Source organism: Falco peregrinus, chromosome 1 (assembly GCF_023634155.1).
Source record: "Falco peregrinus isolate bFalPer1 chromosome 1, bFalPer1.pri, whole genome shotgun sequence".
Lineage (NCBI taxonomy): Eukaryota > Metazoa > Chordata > Aves > Falconiformes > Falconidae > Falco > Falco peregrinus.
Window position 1 is genome coordinate 30,365,154 of NC_073721.1, and position 15,966 is coordinate 30,381,119.

Sequence of the window (15,966 nt, forward strand, 5' to 3'; positions counted from 1 at the left end):
ACTGTAGCTGGGGAGGGACTTGCAGTAATGATGAGCAGTACAGTACCCATCCTGACAGGGATGAGGTTGGAGTATCACTTGACACTTTACTGAAGACTTGAACTACTGTGAATTGTCTTTTGGCTTTATTTCTGTTTTTGTCTGACTCCCATAAGGAACAGCACCCGTGAAAGCTTGTTTAACTCTTTGCTTTCCAGGCTGGAATGGGCACCACTGCTCCTTTTGAACTATTTTAAGACTGAGTGTACCTTCATGGACTGTTCTCTGTTGGATAACCATTCCAATTAGCAAATGAAAATTGTTCACTTCACTGTAATTCCTTAGGCTTGTTTTTTTGGTTTATTCCTAAAATTGTTTGATTGTCTTTTTTGGTTTTGCTTGTGTTTTAACCCTTTACTTTTTCACAGTTGATTTGCACTTTTGGTTTTAGTTCTTCAATGTGTGAACTGGCTCCTTCCCCTGTTGAGTGTGGATAGCTGCCGCCTTTCTGGTCGTGATCTCATCCTTTTTCTCTCCCTCTTCTAGTTCCCTTGTCCCTGTCTCGTACCTTTGTTGTCAGCAGAACAGAGTTGTTAGCAGCAGGTTCTCCAGGTAAATCCGCATGCTTCTATTTTCACCATTCTTGTGACTGCCCTGATGCCATAAAAAGTCAGCTGCAGTCTGTATTTATCTGACCCCTTTGCTTGTTAGGGAGAAGTCCAGCACAGAGTTATGCCTTGCAGGTAGGTATCCTGAACTTTTGTTTATGGTAACTGGTAGCAACACGACAGAGTCACTGAAATGGGAAGAACTAAAAACGCTTTGAAGAAAATGTATTTGGTAATGTGTGCTTGTTCTTGAGTCTCATGTGTATGCTGGTGGAAAATTAAGAGGGGAGATTTTTTTTAAAAGAAGGTATTCTTCCCCCAGCTGAGGCTTAAAACTTTCTGAAGAAAATGCATTTGGCAGAGGAGAATGGCTGCTGTTAAACTGCCATAAAAGGAAAACTTCTTTAATGAAAGAATTCTTACATTCTCATATGGGTGAATTCTATGGTTTGTGTATAGTCTGGCCATTTCAATTCCTCAAAAGCTATGAGCTTTCTCTCGGTGAGGCTAATGCCACAGACTGGCACAGGGATGTACTGAGTGGACTGATTTGCAATGGAATGTGCAAGAAGGTTGTGGGACCTCCTGTGGGGTTTTCTGGTTCCCATTTTGCTTAAGACCTTTGCTGGCTGAATAACCAAGTTGACTGACATAGAAATCCCTTTGGGGAGCAGAGACCAAGGAGGGAGCAAAATGAGCCAAAAAGAGTTCTGAGATGTGGTTGAGTGGTTGGAAATTGGGAAGGGTCAAGAAGTGAGCTGTGCAGACACTGCATGCACAGAGGAGCTGAGGAAAATAGAAACCCATCTAGAAAGTCTGTAGGAAGAGCAGAATCCTAAAATAGTTTGGGCCACAGTGAACATATTTCTTCTTTTTGAAGTTTTCTTTTTCAGACGAAATGTCTTTCCCTAGACCTAAAAGCAAACAAGATAATGATATGCATATTTAAGCGAAACATCTCCTAAACATTAATACACATCATGTGTTTCATAGACTTTCACCATCTGCTTCCTGTATTTTTCCCCTCTTCTTTTTTCACTTACAAAAATGTATTTCACCATCAGTCCTTAAATTAGTCTCATGCACATTCCAAGCAAACTACAGGTTGTTGCCCTGCAGGGGATTTTTTTCCTGCCCTCTTGAAGTTTCCTGCTGCTAAACTTCAAAGAAGGGAGAGAAATTTAATCTTTCTTTAATTAAAGTACCTGATGGCTTTCTTTTAAGCTCAGCGGCTTTGATTATCTTTTTTAGCTTGTTTTTTTTGTTTTGCCAGGTCATCTTTTTTTTTTCTTTTTCCTTTTCCTTGCTACAAATAAGTGTACACTTTGCACATGCAGGTTGTTTCCAATATAAATGCCAAGCATATTTTCATAGCGTTTTCCCCATATAAAAACCCCCAAAACCAAAATAATAACAGAAAATAATAATGGGAAGAATCTCCTTTGAAAGGAACTGATATGGTAAGCCTGGTCACTATGACAGTGTGGTACCAGTTTTGATGAAACTTGGACCTTCTGCTGGGTCCTTCTAAAAAGGCTGCTGGTCATGCCCAAATTCATTATACAATTGTACTGATGTTTGTCTTGTGGATTGTGCTCTTTATCCCCTGTATTGAAAGGTGAAGAGTATGGGGAAACCTGGGTAGAAAAGGTCTGTCCGGGTCTGGGCTGGCAGGGCGCCGTTCTGCAGACACGGACCTGCCTGGTGTTCTGTCATCTGCCCCTTTCGTGTCCTTCCTTCTTCGTTAACTAACTTTCTTCTTCTCCCTCCCTAACTTGTACGTGGTCCAGAAGTTCTTTCCCTCAGATTTTTAGTAATCCTATTTTTTTGTTCCATCCTTTCATTTCACCTGTCCTTTTTCTTTGTTTGTTTTTTTTTTTAATATATTTTGTCATGTTGCTGTCTGTCCTTTGTTTCTGATTAGTAATGTACTATAAGGCCCCTGGTGAGACGAAAGGGCAGATATAAGTCACAGTAGTGGAAAGCCGTTCCAGACAGAAACCTTTATCCCGAGCGGCAGTGATGCTGTTCTCGTCACACACAGCTGTATTTTGTGTACGCAGGTGGGACAGACAGGACAAGTTCGCTCAGCCTTCACAGTTCCTTGTTCTCCAGTGGGAATTACAGCATCAAGCCTTGCAGGCAGAAGGAGTTTTGGCTCCTGGCAGCAGTTACTGCAGCCTGCTGTGGCTTTCAAGATGGCAAGTCGGTGTGGAGGAAAACCTTGCAGGGCTCTGAGTGCTCCCCCCAAGCCTGTGCTTCGTGTTGCCATGGGGACCTGCACTACCTCCACACTGCAGAAATGGCAGGAAAACGGCCGCGTTGTCAGAACCTGGATTGTTCTGTTCCCTTTTTGAAAACTGAAGGAAAAGACATCAGAGGGATTTTAAATGGGAAATACAAAACAGGGCAGTTCTGCCATGCTTCTAGAAGCACCTAAGGCGTTAGGTTTAGAAGAGGCTGGATGCAGAGATGTAGAACAGGCTGTGTCATTTGAGCAAGCAGAGATTATACGTATAGTCATTAAGTGACAGAGGTAGGTTTGAATTTTAGGTAGTGCTTTTTTTTTTTTTTAGAAGTTTATCTATAGAAAAGTCTTCAAAGGAGAATTTGAAAAGCTTGCAAGGATACTGTTGCTGACTTGTGCAAAGAGACTTTGTCTCTTAAGATTATATGGTAACGATCTTTCAGCTGAGAGTGGGGGTCACATGGTAAGTAGCACAATTTACATCGGGTTTCAGTTTGGTCTGGCTGAATGAAATTTAACTGCACCAAGATCCAAAAATTCACCAGTCCCAAAGACAGTTCTTTGATCAGTGTGTACTGTGTGTGCATCCAGGGAGAAGCCCATCTGCAGGAGGGCTTGGGATCTCTCCTAGGATGTATTTCTTCCCTCCTGTCTTCCTGGTGACTGTGTGGGTGGAAGCTGGGGATGCAAAATGTGTGTGGCTTCCTGAAAGCACGTTTACTTGGGATAAACTGTGGCCAGTCATAGCTGCAGGGGACAGCTGCGAGGTTTTTCAAGTGAAACACTGCAATGCTTAAAGGCTGGTGATGGAAAATGATGTCTCTAGTTTACTCCTTTCCTGGACACGGATTTTTCTCTGTAGCATGGACTGTTTTTGCTGTTTTGTTGGCTGGTGTGTACCACGTGGAGCTTGCGCTCCTTCACTGAATTTTTGTCCCTTTGAGCACTGGGAGGTACTAGTGGAAATGTTGAAGTAATCATCATGTGGACTGCACTCTGGTCCACTGAGGACTCTGGCACTCTTACTATTTTTGAAAACGTCTGCTCTGACTCGGGGAACAAGGCATATGTAGGTACCAGGTGGATTAAAAGCGGGGGTGAGGGTTGACTGGGACTGACTGTGGATGAAAGGTTTGGTGTGGAGTTACGATTGTAAATCATTAAGAAAGAAAAATAAATATCTATTAAGCATGGTCTGACTATCAAGATCTCCTGTAAGTGAGTCTTGGGAAGTTACCTTTCTCTGGTCATTGCCGCTCATCAGCTAAAGCACTGTGACCAGGGCATGGCCATTGCAACATAAAACAAAACCAGGTTTGTTTAAGGCATACTCTGTGATGTCGGCTACCACCTCTGGACTCAAAATGTACTCTTTTTCAGGGTAATTTGGTTGTTTAGCTCTGTGTCTAGTTATGACTGGATTAAGTATTTGCAGTTCTTTCGTGCTACATTGCAATATATTATGTCCCTTTGAAACTGGTGACTTTAAATATTTTCTACTTGATTTAAGAAATCTTTTGCTCTTGCCCATTCCTCAGCCGAAAACAAGTCTCCACCTCGGCCCTGCGGGTTGAATCACTCAGACTCTTTAAACCGAAGTGATCGCATCGATGCAGTGACACCAACGTTAGGGAGCAGCAACAACCAGCTGAATGCATCTTTCCTCCAAGTGTATGTTCCAGACTACTCAGTGAAAGCGCTCACAGACATTCAGTTTGTCAAGGTAGGAAAAAAGCTAGAAAGGCCCTGCTGGAAAGCTGGGCTTGGCTGGTAGGATGGAGAGCCCGGGGAAGGGAGGTCCCTATAGACTGCTCTGTGAGTAAATAGGATTATGAAAGCAGCCGTTTAAAAATCGCTTGAAATTACCTTTTGCCAGTATCTGCTGTCCATTGATTTGTCTTCACTGTTCCTCTCATTTAGGCTTGTAAGTAGATTGGTCATGTAAGTTTCTGGATTTCAGGTCCCTCGAGGAAAGATTGTAGAAAATAATCTCTCTCTGCTTTTAGTTATGAAAGATGTATCCTTGTGAAGCCTTTGGAGCCATCGGAAATGGAGACCCTTCATTATCAGACAATGTCCTTTTCTAAAGGATGAGACATTTTCTGTTGGTTGCAGTCTTTATTCACTTTTGATTTTGGTTTCAGTTTGGGGTTCTTGATCTTACTTTCTGACTTGCCATCCTACTTCTGCTTGGAGAAGTCTTGGACATTTTTCTTTATCTTAACTTCACATGTTAGGCTCATGTCTCATAATACCAGTGAGTTGCTGCATGGATACAGCTCTGTCCCCCAGCATGGTGCATCCCACGCTGTAATGTCTGTGACTCCTGTGGGATAGGAAATCTAGCTGAGCTGAGGCACAGCTAATGCTGGCAGCAGTTTCAGCCCAGCTGGGCGTCCAGGGAAGCTGATGTCCCATGGCCAGAAGTTGACCTTGATGCTTTTCTTAAATTAAGTGCACACTCACAGTTTCTTTGTATGCAACTCAAATGATTTGTGAATTCAAAATCTGTCAAAGTTAATTCAATATTACGAATGTGGAATAGAGATACTAGAATGCTAAATCTGTAGCCAAATTTTTAAAGTAGACTACAGTGTTGCATTCAAAATTTGACAGATGCAAGTGTACTGGTGGATGGATCAAGCCTCCAAGGTTTAGATCAGTAAATATTTATCACTGGGCCAGTGATTCTCACTACAGATTTCAGTGGCTAATCTGCTGTACAGAGCAGCTGCTCATCTTAGGCCGCTTTCTGTGGAGTCCTTCCAACTCTCACTGTGTTCGTACTGAGGCTAATGAATGCTAAGCTGTCTGGTATCTCTGCAATCAGACTTGCGCATCCCTTCTTGCATCAGTCTGCTTTACATATAGGTCAGAGTGCTCAACATTAGCGTTTTCACTGTGCCATGTGGGCATTTATTCATTTAACACCATGTAAACCAGGGTTGTGACCTGCTCGTGCATGTTTTGGATTTTGCTTTTGGAGTTGTGACCTGGTCCATCTGACTCTCTCCATTTCCAGTCCCTCTCTTGTGCTGTTACTGAAAACTTACAGTTTTCTAAAAGTCGTTTCACCTCTTCCACCTTCCTGCCTGCTGAGATAACCCACTGCTGTTGTAGCGCACGGGGCTGCCAGTGCACATGCATCCTGCTGCCTGTCCTGGCTGAGAAGGCTGACCTGGAGGAATTTTCAGGGCTGGTTGCTTGTGGCTCCAGAAGGAATTCTCCCCTCTACCACCATATCCGGATACGTGGGGCTACAGGCTTCCTTGCCTCTGGGGCACTGTGGGCAGCAGCACTCTGCTCTAGGCCGGCTCCTGTCATGACTGTTCCGCTGACTGCAGCCAGCTCTTGCAGAGACCAGTGGAAAACTTCACGGGTTGCTAATTTGGACTCGGCTCTGCGGACATCCTGGTCTTTTCTAGAATCAGATGTCCTTATGTACTAGAATAAGGCTGTAGGTCCTGCTGCATTGACTGGCCTAGACAAGAGCAGTAATGCTTGTACCCTCTGGCTCAATAGGGACTGTTAGAGCCTCACCAGGAGCTCGTTGAAGCTGGGAGAAAGACTTCACTGAACTCTGGTTCTGGCCCTAAAAATGTGCATGGTTAGAAGGAAATGGAGATCTGATTTAAAAATCTCTGCATAGGAATAAATCCCTGCCTTTGAACAGCATGGTGATCACACAGCTCAGTGCTTCCACCCTGTCTGGAAATGTCACCATGCTGTGGTGTTGAGTTGGGATGCCCTAGGCTTGCAAAGCGCAGGGATGTTTTATAGAAACAGGTAAACGGGGGTTGAAGTGTGATCATCTGGAAAGGGAGGGCACACTAGTTTCTCGGTGTGTCCCATGGGAGACACAAAAGCGTGACTGACTCTTTTTGTTCCTTCCTTCTGTTCTTGGAGCAGATCTCAAGACAGCAGTACCAAAATGCCCTGATGGCATCCCGGATGGACAAAACACCTCAGTCCTCGGACAGTGAAAACACTAAAATCGAACTGACTCTTACGGAGCTGCATGATGGTTTGCCAGACGAGACAGCAAACCTGCTGAATGAACAGAACTGTGTGACTCACAACAAGCCCAACCACAGTATGCACAGTGAAGGAGCCATCTAGGAGCTGACTCCCCACAACCCACCCATCCCATCTCTTCAGCAGGACCAGACCTTGCTCCTTCCTGCCTCCTCCCCGAGTGTGAACACCGTTAGTATGTGCTTGCAACACTGTGCTGCATCCAGTGTTCTGAGACCAAAGACTTTTGCGTCCGTTCTGGGAGCAGAAGAGGAAGAAACAGGAAGAAAGGAGCAAAGAGCAAGAGAGACTAAAGCCCCAGGCGTACTTTGGGAATGGTGAGCCACCCTTGAGAACGATGAAAATACTTCTTGCAAAGTAGAATCGTGTTTATTTTTTATCTGTATTTTTGATCCTTGTTGGGTTTTTCCTTCTCAAACACATATGGAGAAGTTTTAAAAGCTCCTCCAGTTATTTTTTCAAGAGAGATCATGTTTTTAAAAAGTATTTTGCAGAGTTTTAAATTGTTTCTGTCCCTCCCAAACCTCAAATGGGCTCTGTTGTGGTTTTGTGAATTGGCTCCAATGTCCTTAGGCCTCTTTTCACCCCTCTCTGGTCCTTTTTGTTGCCCTATTGAAGAAGTTAGTAACTGGTACTTGTATGTTATTTGTGTCCCAAGAATGAGCAAGCTTCAAGGAACCTCTGGTTTCAGCCACCTGGAGGGCCAAGGGATGAGTATTGTTAACATTCTTGCAGTTAAGTTTCAGGGAAGGAGTGGTTACTTTGGTATTTAATGATCTCTCAAATTTCAGAAGGTTTCTTTGTAAAGCACACAGAAGCGTTGTTACACTTACACTTTTTTAACATCCAAAAACTTTGTGTATGTTGAAGATGATACTGAGGGGGAGAAGGAGTTGGTTAGCGAAACTGCAGTCTGGTGTCATGAAATCCGGGTGTAATTTTCCGTAGTGAAGTAACGGGCTGATCTTTCATTGGTGTTCCTGACAATTGCATGGTGAAGTAATGTGTGCACCCCAAAATGACAAGCTTTTAAGCACTCTTGTGCTGTAGCGGTCTGGACACCGTTATCTTGGCCAGAACGGATGTGCAATCTTTGCTAAATGACAAAGAATATCAGTGCCCGTCCTTCCTTCAATCTCTAGTATTAACACAAAAGTTGCTGCTACAGTTACACCCAAAGTACATCCTCCAGGTGACAATAAACCTCTGCCAGTGCAAGGCTGGGCTCTGCTGAGGAGTCGGGACCATCCTCTCCTCTCCAAGAACTGACAAACTAAACTTCCCAGACGCGAGTGTATTGCACTTCAGGGATTCGGAGAGGTTCGTTTCCAGGCTGTTCCTAGCCACATTCCTTCCTTTGAGTGGATTTAGTGCTTTTCCTTCTCTCTTGCCCCTTTTAACAGCCGTTTTAGGGATTACCGTGGTAGCAGAGCAGAGAGCCTCCCACCCAGCTGCCACTAGTGCAGGGCACCCTGCACTGGGCAACAGAAACCGATTCCTTCACCCCAGAAACCTGAATGCAGACTAGACTGGGTGCAAGCAAGAGGCAACCTGCAGCAGTTGTGCATCACCCATTTCCCACTCCCACAGACAGAATCTTAAGTTCTCAAATGAAAAAAAAGAAAAGCACCCTGGCCATCCTCTCCCCTTCCAGTGCTGTCTCAAACAAAATGTGAATGTTGCCTTCAGTATCTAGAGTGATTAATAAATCAGGCATTGTGGTTTCTCTGTTTTGAGGCCTTTTCATGGCCCCTGGCTATGTAGCATTTCCTTTCCTTTCTTTACACCCAGATAATCTCATCTGGCCCTCAAAGAAGCCCCCAGCCCCAAATGCAGCTGCGCAGCTCTCTGTGTCTGCATGCCCGCCCTGTCTCTCCTGCTCGCGGGCTGGGGAAGGCACTTGCTGCAAGTTCCCGTGGTCTGTCTTTGTGAACAGTGGCTGGAAAGGTGCAATATTTTGCTGCAGGATCTCCCCGCAGGAAACTGGCGTGCGTGGTGTCAGAGCCAGTTGGGTCTGCATGTGTTTCTTCTCCTCTCTCTCTCGGCTTCGGAAAGCAGCCCTAATTTTTGCTGTCCTTCCCGATGGGAAAGGTACGCTTCTTCCTTGGAGCCACCTGCAAGGGTGAAGTCCCCACAAGGGGGCATAGAAACTGCACGGTATGTAACTTGTGCACCCAGTGAGGAGGAAACGGGGCCTCAAAACCTTACTCTCACATTTAGCTTTTTATTAACTTTGAGTTCCCTCTAAAAGCATTTCCTTGGTCTCCATCCTTGCTTTGATGTGCACCAGCCTGCCGCCGCTGAGAGCACGCAGCGCTCAGCATTGGCACGGGCTGACCTGACCCCAAGCCCTGCTTATTCCCGGAGAGCTGCCAATATTGCACCTTTCTTGCAAAGCAAAATGTTGAGATGTTACGATGTTTGTCCTCGGCGAGAAATTTGCCTTGCCAGTTTTTAATCTAGTGTTGCTGAATGTAAAAGTTTGTCGGAAGTGTTTGACACAGTGGTGAACTTGAGATGCAGTATCCGTTTTGTCAAACCTGCCGAAGGAGGGAAGGCTCAAGTAAAGGCGGCTTTCTCTCTGGGCTGAGGTTGCTCGCTGGATCTGACTTCTGCTTCTTATGGCAGGTTATAGATTTGTTTCAGTGTGTGTTTCCCTTTTTTTTTTTTTTTCCCTTAAAAAAAAAAAAAAGGGCAGAAAAAAAAAAGCGCCAATTTTTCCAACCAAAGCCATGTGATCCCAAAGCAAATACCTCCTGCTTCTGCCCATGCTGCATTGTTCCAAAATTTGCAGGCAATTTTTTGCATGACTGTTTTTCATCATTTGTACAGATCCAGTACTGGGAAGTGAAATAATTTCCATAAAAATAGTTGATTATAGATGTGTTTCATATGGAAAATATGTACCTGACCCAGAGGGGTTAGGAGCTGCTACTACTAATTAGCTTGAAGAACAAAGCATGGTCCTCTCCCTGGAGGGGAAAAAATCCAGTCTCCCTGTTCTCAGGGTATTTACAGTTTTACTGTTTAGCAAATGCAAGGGGTTCCCAGCCGTTGTGGTGGGAACCGTCGCAAGCAGAGGAGCCCAGCGCCCAGCTCAGGATCACTTCTGAGCCTCCAGATGGCATTTGCCGGCGCTGGGGCTTGGCTGCCGCGACTGCAATGGAGATGCCACAGCATCTGAGTCTGTGCCCTTGCAGGTGGTGTCCTGCCAGAGAGCTATGCTTTCGCTGCCTTGCTGGCTGCCTGCCTATATTCAGGTAGGCTCAGATGCCGTGCCGCAGTGCCATAAGGATGCGTGGCAGGGCTGCCAGCCGTTGCCATGGCGCAGGGCACCAGCTGGTGGCTTTGGGAATCGTTGGACTTGACCTCAGACCTCGGCAAGGCTTTGACTCGCAGAAAGGATACTGCATCTTCCTATGTCAGCTCCTACTGCCGCCTTTGTTCCCCTCATCCGGCTGCCTCCGGGGGCAGGCAGAGGGGTGGACGATGGCCTGCTGGCCGGGGGAGGCTGGGAGGGCATCTAGCCATGGTTTCTACTGTCAATACAATTTTGCACAAGAGTTCTTTGAAGTGAGGTTTTCAACACTAATATCTTAAATGCACAACTGTGAATTATAACTTTTACACTCCTGTTGGTTGAATTTCCTTTAAATGAAATGAACCTGAATCTGTTTTAACTATGATTTATTTTTTTTTAATTCTGTGTATTGCCAAATCTTTGTAAAGAGTGAAGGAATGTTCTTGCTTTCCAGTGAGAATCTTTCTCCAAATGAGACTGACTCTGGTGATGTGGAGATCATACGAAGCACACTAGTTCTGAGTGGAGAGGGGCTCAGGGTGGGCTTAGCAAACCAGCCGTGGCCTCTCTATAGACCCCAAGCTCAGACCCTCCAGAGTTTACAAAGCGATTGTTGTTTTATTCCCAGCTTGTCCGCTCCCTGAAATTCCTGTGCTGAAGGCCGCTGCCCTGGAGGAGCTCAGGATGGGGTATCCTGCAGAGGGGCAAGGGATGCTGGCAGGGTATCTGGGCTGGCCAGGGAGCGGGGCCCTGAGGCTGGGGGGGCAGGATGACGTGCTTCCCCCGCCCAGTTGCACCAGCAGAGTGAGCTCCACGGGGCAGGTTCTTCCACCGCTCTCCATTTCTTCTGCAAACTTGTAGTTGTGTGTAGTTCCTTCTCATGCTCCTTTTGCCCCCACGCATGCTCCTGCCGCAGACTGAGCAGGGATGGGATGATGTCAAGACCTGTGCGGGGCAGCTGGAGCTGGCTGCTCAAGGCTTGCAGTTCTTCAAGTTCTTCAAGGAGAGGGGTCAGCCACTCATTCACATTGTGCTTGCTGTTCTGTTCCTCCTCTGTTCTCCTGGGCTCACTCCCTTTTTCCTCACCACAGGTTTGTTTTTGTCGGTGGTGTTTTTTTTCTTACTTTCTTTAAGTGCCTTTTTGTGCGGGTGGAGCTGGCAAGAGTAGGCGTCTCAGGACATGGCCCTTTGCACTCACCACAGACCTGGAGAAAGTTCAGGGGGAGCAGGGCGAGTTGCCAGTGATGGCCCACGGACGTCACCCGTGGCTGCTTCTTAGCCTTCAGGGCCCAGCTCAGATGAGAATGAGATTTTGGCACTGGTGCTGTCAGGCTCTGGTTCAAATGAGCTCAAAGAAAACCAAAGAGGTGGCTTTGTGCGAGGGGCTGCTTGGGCAGCAGTGGTGCTTCCTGTGATCTCTGCAGAGCTCAGCCGAGGGGTGTGGGGGTGTGGATGGCAAAGAGCAGCGCTGTCTCCTCACAAGCATCCTGTGTAAGTATCCTACATGGTGGAGAACGCGACCGCCTTCTCCAAGACCCCTTGGAACGTGCATCTTCCTTGTGCTGAAATACACTATCTATAGAAATCCTTCCCACATGAAAGATGTACCATATTTTATATGATATCTAATACACGCATCTGTGGTTTTAAAACTAGTACCTGTGTACCAGTTGTCAAGTTATCCAGTGTCTGGATTACCGGTAGAAGATGGGCTGGGGGGTGGGGAAGGATGCTGCAGAGAGTACCCCGTGTTGTGATGGTAACTTGAGGCTTCATTCCAAAGACGTCTGACCAGTGTTGAGGGGCTCCTGCCTTCGTACTGTGCTGCCTTGCGCGCAGCTGGCATGAAGCAGAAACCCGGCGTGTGCTGAAAGGCTCAGCGTGGTACAGACCTGGGCTCGCTGCCCACCCCGCTGCCTGGCTGGACACTGGGGCTCTAAATAAACCCAAAGAAGTACCTGGGCCTTGGCTACTGAGGGTTGGTTTGGCCCAACAGTGAAATGATGAGCTTAACTAACATGATCAGAAGCTGGACTTCTGTCTTTTCGTGGCACAGAGGAGAGAGCAGCCTTCATCCTGACTTGACCAGCAGAGAGGACAAGCCCTACACTGCAAGCTGGGCTGGGAAGCCGCCCTCATCCCTGCTCTGTTGTTATACTTGGGCCATCAGTTGCAGGACTCTTGTCAATGTGATCTCTGTGGTGCTGCTGGCCTCACTCCCCATATGTTGGCAGCACAGGGGACTTGGAGACACCCACAGCTTCCCGCAGAGTCCCCCAGACAGTCCCACTCTGTGTCTTGCTCTTGTCCTGGAGCCTGGCTGCATGCTGGGTTGCATTCCTCCGTGGTTAGTTTCATGGCTGCGTCCTTGAGGCCACGGCGAGGGGATGCTGTTGCTGTGGGTCCCAGGTGGTACGGTTGAGCTTTTTGGTCTGGTTGTGCATATTTGCTGTTCCGTTAGAAGCTGGGTGCTGAACCTGGGGATGCCAGAGCCTCTCTAGGAGAAAACCTGGCATGCCAGGTTATCCCGGTGTCCTTCCCTGAGCTGCGGGGGTAGGAAGGGGGTGTCGGAAGGCTGCCTCCAGCCCGTGGCATGGTACAGGTGGCAGACAGAAGTGTTTTTCAGATTGGTAGCACTAAACTCAAAGTGACATCTTTTTGTTCTCATTATCCTGAGGTCAGGCTCTATAGCGGTTCTGCACCTTGGAATATGGTACTCGAAGCTGCTGGTCTTCTGTCCCCAGCTGAAAAACATTGTTCTGCTCTCTCCTTCAGGGCCAGTTGATCACTAGGATCCTGCAGAGGATGGTGCCCTGGCTGCTTTCGCTCCTCCAGCACAGATTTCTGGCTAACAGAGTGCTTGATGTGTGATCCTCTCCCAAAGCAGGAGAGGTTTGGCTGTTCTTGACAGAAGCTGCTTGTCACGGAGCAGGGCTTGAAGTTTGTCAGCTGTTGTGAGCCAAGCAAGTGCCTGAAACATGGAAAGGCTGCAGGTAGCTCTGATGCCTCACAGTTGGCTTTGATGTCTTTGTTGTCTTCTCCTCCTGGAAGCAGTGCAGCAGTTGGTTGATAGCCGGGTTTGCTGGGGAGGAAGGGTTTGTTCCCAGCATTTGGTGCTTGGTGGAGCAGTCTAGCATCCCACATCAGCTGTTTGGAGACCACAGAGCTTTATAAAAGCAGGTGGGTTTTGGTTTTTTTAATCCTGTGGGCATCACTGCTGTACCAAATCCTTCCAAATTCAAGTGAGACATTTGCAGGCATCGGGTGAGTAGCCTGCATCGCAGGCTTTTGGTTGGAAGTGCCAATACTGAATGGATGCCTTCTGGGTTTGCCCAGACATCAGCGTGGGAGGGTGAGGGGGCTCCCAGTGAGCCCCTCTGCACGCAGCAGTGACAGACTGGCTGGGCCTAGATCAGCTCTAGCATCGTCCCTGCTTTAAAGTCTCAGGTCCCAGCAGGCTGGGCTGAGCTGGTTTGGCTGGCGGCTTTGTACCCAGGGTGCGTGCTCTGTCCTTCTGCATCATGCTGGATTCAGCAGTGTGGCTTTCTGTGGCGGCTGCTGCTGCCTTGGCCGTGACCGTCCCTCTGCTCTTCCCGCTGTGGTTTGGTTGAGTGTTCGGGCCGGTGAAGGGAGGAGATAGGGCGGTCAGGAGCGCGCAGTGCTGTGGCTCCTGCCTTCGTTCCTGACGCTAAGGGTGGGAGGTGCTGCTCAAGGGACTCTGCCTTCCCCGCAGACTGCGTGAAATCTGGAGAGTGGAAAGCTACCGGGAGAACAGCACCGGTGCTCTGGCCCCGTTTGACCCATTTTCTCCTGAGCATGGGGTGGCTTACGAGCGGCTCAGGGTCAGGCCCTGCTGGGGGACCTCGGCGCTCTCGGCACGTGCTGCCTGCAGCACACGCGGCTGCAGAGCCAGCCTCGACCCCCAAACCGTGGGGCAGGCGCCCGGATGCCAAACACATTGAATCTGAAACCCCAAATACTTGAGAAGCGTTCCTGGAAGCCGTGAGCGGCTGTGCCCGGCAGCCGGAGGTCTCACACCAAACCTTCCTCCTGCAGCCGGGTCCTTCCCGGCTGCCCCGAGCCACTTCCCGGCCGCTGCTGGCTCGGCTCGGCCCCTGCTGGGACGCGTGGCGGCATTCCCTCCGCAGCGCGGTTTCCTGGCTACCTGAACCTGCTTCACCACGCCAGCCGGCTCTTCCCTGTGTCTTACTCGCCATCGTACGTGGTCTTTGCAAATTGTATCATATTGTACATGACTTTGGGTTTCCAGAGTTGTAGTGTTCTGACTGCAGTATTTCCATGTGTGTACATAAACCTGAATAAGCACAACTGAAATCCTGAATGAAGTGTATACGTTTCATATACTGATTGTCATACAAATGAATTTTATAATTATTCCAATTTTGTTGTAGATTTCCAGTCTTTCCTATTTATTTTGTACCAGATTTATTTGTATATTTTGTGATTTTGTTTAAAAGCATTTTGTTTATTCTTTTTAGATAAATGATGATTTTTTTTCTGTTGAACATTCCAGTTTATGCATTTTTCCCTCCTCCTCCATGCTCCCCTCTCATTTCCAAGGGACATATTTTGGCGTGCGGGTGGTGGGGCTGATGTCAGCGATCCTAGACCCGGATCTCCGCTACTGGCACATCAACAGTCTCTAACCTCTACTTCTGCTGCCAAGAGCCACGGAGAGGCTGGATCCTGTTCCCCGTAGAGCCAGGTCTTGCTCTTCACTGTGGTGGGTCTGGGCCCGTAAGTGCTTGAGCTGGGGAGGGCTGTGCTGGTGGTTTTGCTGACCAGAAGCTGGGAAGCTGGTGGTAACGGCAAGCAGCTGAGTTTCTCTTTCTGAAGTTCCCTCGAGGGTGAGGGCCTTTTTCTTCCACTAATAAAACCCCCTTATTTACAACCTGCTCTCCATATATCATGTTTGTTTGTCTGGAAGCGTAGATGCCGCCTGATGGTTGGTGCGTGACTGGGGCTCACCAGCGAGGGACATGGCTGGTGGTGACAGTGGCCCCGTTGGATGGGAGCTGCTGGTGGAGTGAGGCTGTCCATCCCCTGCGTTAGGTGCCGCTGCCTGCTCACCGGTGTTGGGACTTTGACAGCAGAATTCTGCAGAGCCTGCGGTGACACAGATTCGTTTCTGAGCAGGAGGGGGCCTGTGCTTAGTCCCCTGCCCAGCATCACTTCCAGCTCCACACTGGCAGAGGAACAGCGACCCTTTCCTGTGCCACAGAGCCCTGCTCTCGCGCTTCTGCTGTCCCTCCACCCCTGTCCTCCTCGCTGCTCTCCCTGCACTGGGCTTTCTTCCTTGCTCAGCTCTTGAGCTGCTAAAACCCTGGTTAGTGAGTTGGGCGGCATCTGCTCGAGCCTCGTGGAGAGGTGTTGCTGCACCCAGTGCAGCCCCCATGGCTGTGCTGCAGGGAGCCCCCCAGCACCTGGGCCTTGCTCCCCGGCGCCGTGGCAGCAGGACGGGGCTTGTGGCCGGTTCTGTGAGGAGTTTGGCTCCCCAGCACCGGCTGGAGGACAGTGGGATGCTGCAAGCAGGATGTAAGTAGAATTAATGTGAATGCTGGCTTCGGGCTGGCTCTTGGCGGTGAAGAGCAGGGGCTCCTGGAAGGGCGGGTAGGAGAGGCTGGGTCCCTGCACGGAGGTAGGATGGCTGTTGGCTGCCCAGGACCAGAGCTGTGTGGCAGTGGGGTGGCAGCAGTGCCCCTGCATGGCTGTGCCCAGCACCAGTGCAGCAGCAGGAATGGGATGGGCCCCCAGCACTAACAGCCAGGTCTTGC

The 15,966-nt window shown here is 48.5% G+C and overlaps 1 protein-coding gene across 1 annotated transcript in view; it reads left to right on the plus strand.

Annotated features, from left to right (window-relative positions):
* The window catches only part of CNNM2 (cyclin and CBS domain divalent metal cation transport mediator 2), a 123,152-nt gene extending 113,610 nt beyond the window's left edge, over nucleotides 1–9,542 (plus strand). Inside the window, 3 exon segments of the mRNA XM_005238975.4 lie at nucleotides 526–591; nucleotides 4,374–4,558; nucleotides 6,745–9,542. Coding sequence (XP_005239032.3) covers nucleotides 526–591; nucleotides 4,374–4,558; nucleotides 6,745–6,954 — 461 coding nt within the window. The 3' untranslated portion in view covers nucleotides 6,955–9,542.
* Nucleotides 9,543–15,966: the final 6,424 nt, after the last annotated feature.